We start from the raw sequence: 6,000 nt of genomic DNA on the forward strand, positions 1-6,000 counted from the left end.
TAGAATAAAAAAAAGAAGGTGCTACTGATTATTCTGATCATTAGTAGTCATACAGTAGGTCCCATCATAATTGCAGAAATGTTTATTAAAAAAACAATAATTTCACTAAAAATACACTAAAAAGTTTAGTAGTGCACACAAATACAATTAACTTTAAACATTCCTACCCTCCTTACTCAATCTAAAAGATAAAACTATTAAGTTTTTAAATAACAAATGTTTGCACATTTTAAATTGTGCCTTTTTGTGAAACCATGAAAATGAAAAGGAATGCACCGATATATCCACTGCCGAAACATAACGGCCGAAAATGGCACTTTTGGCATAATGCCGAAAGTGCAATTTTCTGGCCGATACATCGGTGCATCCGTTCTTTCTCCCATCCCCGCTGGGCGCTGCTCTGTGTCCCAGCAGGGAGGAGAGAAACTGTCACAGGCAGCCGAGCGCTGCCGGAGGAGAGCGCTGTGAGCTGTCAGTCTCTACACCTCGCATCGGTCAGCCTCCTGTCACAGATCAGAGGAGAGCAGTGTGGGCAGAGACAGCCAGCGCTGTCACAGGAGGCTGAGCTCCTCTCAGCCTCCTGTGACAGCGTGTGAGGAAGGAGATCGGGTTTATAAATAATTGAGGATATAGGATGTTGACTATATCCTCCATTATGAAATGAATGGGAAGTGATCTACATCCCTTCCTGTTCATTCATGATTGTGGTTATAGTAAATACACTATGTTCTCATTGAACAGGAACACTCATGGGTGATTTCTGTTCATTTATAACAGGGGCTGCAGAAAAAGAGATTGAGGACTCTGTGTTCTCAATCTCTCTTTCTATTTTAAAAGGTAAATATCAGGGGTCTGTGTAGACCCCTAATATTTCCCCAAGGCCCCTAAAAGTAAAGTAAAAAATAAATAAATATTTGAAAAATTTTGAAAGTTAAAATAATTTTTGGTTTTGGCCTGACATTTATTTTGCATTGCATTTTTGGCAGCAAGGGGTTAAAGGGGAAAGATGTATTTTCAGTGTGCATACATTGAGTCAACATTATTTTTGATGCGTTTGTTTTGAAATTCTTGCCCTTCCATTTTTAAGTTGTATTATATTTAGAGATCTGATGAGTAATCGCCAAATGAAGTTCTATATTTCTCTCATCCTCATTCTTGGTCAACTACTGTTAAGATGGCATATCTGCCACACCCAGAGTTCTTTGTTTTGAGTTGTCCGATACATAAGCTTGCATTGTGATGAGTAGTAAAGCTAAACTAATCTGTAGAAAGCAGAGCCTGCATATGTGATGGATAAATATGGATGTCCCTTTCTATGTGATATGATTCGAAAATATACATTGAAGCAAGTTTTGTAAAACATTAACACGCGTGTATATATGAATGAAATATTTATAGGAAATATTAGATCCCCTGTTGGGTTTTTACTATTTGATGCTCTGTTAGAGATTTCACCTCACTTATTCTCCTGACAGGAAGTAGAGAAAAATCCCCAACAGCATCAAATACATATACCCTGTTTCCCCAAAAATAAGACCTACCCCGAAATTAAGACCTAGTACCATTTTTGGGAATTGATAAAATATAAGACCTACCCCAAAAAGCAGACCTAGTTGTGACCATTTCCAGGGCTGGTGGTGGCATAAGGGGGAACTTAAAGAGCCACGAGAGAGAATCAGTGGTGCCAACGAAGCCAGCGCTAGAGGAAGCGAGGCTGCCGCGCAAGGAGCAGAGCCGCATAAGCCGATGCTTCCTCTATAGCGCCGACTCCTGTCACAGGCGGAGTGATACCAAATGCACTCCGCTTGTGAGGAATCCATAGTGAAAGCGCGCTTCGCTCATTCTGGTTACCAAATTGCGCTTGGAAAGGTGTGGCACCCCTGATTGCCCTGATCATTTTTTAGAAAAGTAGAAGACTAGGACCACTGTGTGCTTTCTAGTTATTTCCAAGTGGAGTAAATGGCCTGACAAGATATATAGAGTCCAGGATAATGTTTTATTGCATTCAGTAGTCCCAAGACATTTCTGGTGTTCAATAGTGCTCCCTTTTATCAGGCAAGATTGAAAAACAGGAATTCATAAAGTCATGTTAATAGAATTTACACACTCAACAAATGAACGTAGATAGGGTTTTGCGTATTCAACGATCTCGTTAGTCTGAGACGCATTTGGATCAAGGCCATATATGGCAACATAAAAAGCACAAAGACAGAAAAAAAAAGATAAAGACAAGGCTAAAACATCATAATGGTGACTATAAAATATTATCTAAAAATATTGATTTAAAAGGCTTGATGAGGCTGCACTGTATTTATTATGCAACGCATTCAATTTTTCCCCTGGCCAATCAGATTGGATAGAATAAGGACAAATAGTTTTTCTTTCCTTTTGTAGAAATACAGAGACAAATAGTAGTAGTAAAATGTCTATAATTTCAGAGTTTGGAAAATGTTTATTACCTAGTATTCCTGTATAGATTCCTTTTTATAAAGAACTACTTGTTAAAAACAAATTTTCATTCCCATTATATTTTGTATACCATATTCCATTCCCGTATTCCAACTCAAACAACAAAAAAATATTGTGGTTGTGATAAAATAGCCTTCAGCAGGTTCAAGGTATTTTCAGAAAAAAAAAAATCTTTAACATAAAATTAATTATGTTCACTTTCCCCATAAAAATGATATTTGCATATATGAGAATGTGAAAGATTATGACTTATAACAAGTTTTCTTCCCTGGCATGTCGGTGGTGGGGCAGGCCACTCGCACAGCATGGCTTCTCCTGACTCCCAAGGATCTAAAAGTAGAACTAAAGCTCATTAGTAAAAATTGCTTTCAGGTAGGTATATCTGGTAAAAGAACTCTGTATGTCCCTTTTGGCATAAAATCTCTTCCCTGCCTGCTAGCTATTTTACAAAATTGTACACCGACAGCCACATGTGATGTCAGTATAAGGTGGAAAGCTTAAGTAGTGTGCTCATGGGTGGGAATTACATCCCTGGTTGGCCATTAGAGAAGTCTGGAGACTTCAGACCAGGAAGAAGACCGGGATAAAATGGCGGCAATGAAACATTGGGATTACATTTTGTGGGAGAAAAGGGCATTTTGCTGGGCAAGTTTGCCATATTGTGCAAATATGCTGAACATACTTGCACACTATAGCAGGATCTCCTTGGTCCCCTAACTATGGGTCTGCTATAATGTGAGATGGACACAAACATAATATACAGTGTCAAGTTTAGGAGATGGCCAATTTGCTTAAGAAAAAAAAAAAGCAAAGCTTTTCTGATTTTGAGACATAATGCTTAAGAGGGCTAGACTCAAGTTGTGGGTTTTTTTCCTTTTTTTATTACTAGAACAAACAAAATTCCAATATACATTTATGCAATACAATATATAAATTTCTATGCTAAGGTGGGAATTCCCTTGAAGATAAACTCAGAACAAATGGTTTGGAAGGCTATGGAGTTTTATATTTCATACACCCTTCAGCATATTCAAGCATACGGACAATCCAACTCTTCCTTTCACCATTAGAAATAGTGTTTATTTGCTACAAACCTTCATTTGTTTGAACTCTTCTGTATCCGTATAATATTGTGAAGTTCACCTGTAAAAATATTTTTTCCCCTCCCTTTTTCTCTTTTTCTCTACATTCTTGTAAAGATGCAGTCAAAGGAAGTAACGTTTCTCCTGCTTGTCAGCCGTGCATCCTGCCACCAGAAAAGAGACCACCAGAGCCACCTGGTCCGCCACCTCCACCACCTCTTTCCAAGAGCCATGTTCCTGACCCAAATACAGTGGCGACATCTGCCCTAATGCAACTTTTCACTCAGCCGGAAGTAGAACCTGCCACCATGAAGGGTGGAACAGAGAACCAAGGATTGAGTTCAGACTTTACCCGAAATCTGCCCTCCAGGACTTACAGCTCGGAGGTGCCAGAAGAAAGAGACTCAGGGCAGTTACTTGGGGAACAGTCCCCTCAACCGATAGGGAAAAGCCGAACATTTCCAGTACAGCTGGGAGAAACAAGTGGTTACCAGGGAACAGGATCCCTGCAATTCCCAGGGGATCAAGACCTCAGGTTTACAAGGGTCCCTCTGGGGATGCACTCTGGCACAGTGCCCACACATGGACAATTAGAGGTGACCAGTAACAGCTCTCATCTTTACCAAGAGGCCAAAATCCCCAGCTACAGTGATTTGGGGTCAGGGACTGGAGCAACAGCAAACCAGGCTTGGGTTGCCCCAACTCAGGCATTCAATAAGACATATAGAGCACCTACGCGTGCACCTCCAAGGGGCGGACAGGGGAGAGGAGTCAATTATTGAGTTCCAATTATACTGTTCTATAACTGCCCTTACTGGCCTGTTTCCAATATGTTGAAGGACTAAATGTGGCTAGCTTTGGCAGCTGCAATGGTTATAAACCCAGAGAGCCTTGAAAATTGGTTGGGTTTTCGAGAAGGGAAGTATAAGTAAAGGGGGCTGACTTTAAATGGTCAATTGCTGCTTCATGAATGTGTTTGGGACACTTGTAGCCTGTGATCTAGAGTTTGTCTACCCCTTCATTATTCTTTTCCAAGTTTTAGTCGGGCAAGTGACGGTTCTCCAGAGTTGGCAAGCACCATCATTCTAAGATGGTTGAAAGGTGGGCTGCATAATATGGTGTTAAGTGTTCAAAATTTCCCCATCTGCTACCAAAGGGCTCACAATGCTAACTGTATTGTAGGTCTATTTGGAGAAGTATCTAGTTATGTGGTACCCCTCAGGAAACTAACAAGAGAGACCCACATACATGCAAATGCAGCTGGCTGTGTACAGTTTTTTTAAGAGATTTTTTTTTTCTCTTGTGTCATTAACTGCTGGATTATACATGCAATTTCTCACTGTTCTCTCAACTGCTTATGTTTTGTTTTACTTCACACCTATTGGAGCGCCTCTTACTCTTAGAGGTAATTCCAAGGAAAAGACCATGTCGGTGAACAAATATTGTGTTATGCCCTATTAAGTTTATATAAATATATACTTTTTTAAGTTGTATTTTTAGGGCAAATTTAGGCCGCTATTACACAAACTCCTGTCTTTTTTGTTTTTTGTTTTTTTCCCCCCTATTGTGTTCGCTGACTCTGTGGAAAAATAATTTTTTTAAAGTTGTTGAAGGGCCTAGACAAATAAACAAGAATTACAAAGAACTGTTACTGCTGTGTTTAAGATTATTGAGTTGGCCATTATCGCTTTTGAAAGTCCTCAAGAGTGTGTTGTCGGGTTGAAAGTAAATGAGCTGCCGCTGCTGAGTTGTGCTTGAAGGTGTATACTTTGGTGCTATTATCCTCAGCATGGCTTCACTGTTTACTGATTTAGTGACCAGGAACAAGCATGTAACCAGTAAAGTTGGAGCACTTGACCTACATATTTGTTCCATGTCATCCAGGATGAGGATGGTGGCCATAAAACTTGTACTGTCAAAAACATAGCAAAAGTAATTTTCATATTAATGTTCCTGCAGGCTCAGTTTGAGAATCAAGAACTGGCATTTGTAAATCCCCATGACATTCACTTTGTTAAAGCACTGTGAATTATTAACTGCCGCCATATTATTGTTTTTTTTCTTAAATACTGTTTTCTTCCCCTTTTCCACCTCAGCACTGCCGATCTCAAAACTCTTTGCAGCCACTCGCTGGTCACATGCACTTGCTCAGAGTGGGCTTACTGATGTGACAATAGCAGAACATACCTGCACAATGTGTGTTTGTATGGCACTCAGGAGCATGTGGCAAGTTGAAAACTAGGAACATTTTTGTTTATGAAGAAAGCACCATGTCAACCTTGATAAGGTGATCAATGCCTCTTTCTTCAAAAAGACAGGTCCAGGCTAGTTTAATGGAGCTTTCTTAAACCTAAGTAGATATTTAGAGCCCACTGCATGCGTGTGTTTTTCACCAAAATGTCAGTATTTTCTCTCCTCCCTATTGAGAACTCAGGAGCTTAATTGAGAA

At 39.8% G+C, this 6,000-nt stretch overlaps 1 protein-coding gene across 1 annotated transcript in view; it reads left to right on the plus strand.

The window, feature by feature from the left end:
- Positions 1–5,194, plus strand: part of CDK12 (cyclin dependent kinase 12) — a 62,432-nt gene extending 57,238 nt beyond the window's left edge. Inside the window, exon 14 of the mRNA XM_018560166.1 lies at positions 3,669–5,194. Coding sequence (XP_018415668.1) covers positions 3,669–4,333 — 665 coding nt within the window. The 3' untranslated portion in view covers positions 4,334–5,194. The remainder of the gene's footprint in view (positions 1–3,668) is intronic.
- Positions 5,195–6,000: the final 806 nt, after the last annotated feature.

Source organism: Nanorana parkeri, unplaced genomic scaffold, assembly GCF_000935625.1.
Source record: "Nanorana parkeri isolate BGI_ZX_2015 unplaced genomic scaffold, ASM93562v1 scaffold435, whole genome shotgun sequence".
Taxonomy (NCBI): Eukaryota; Metazoa; Chordata; class Amphibia; order Anura; family Dicroglossidae; genus Nanorana; species Nanorana parkeri.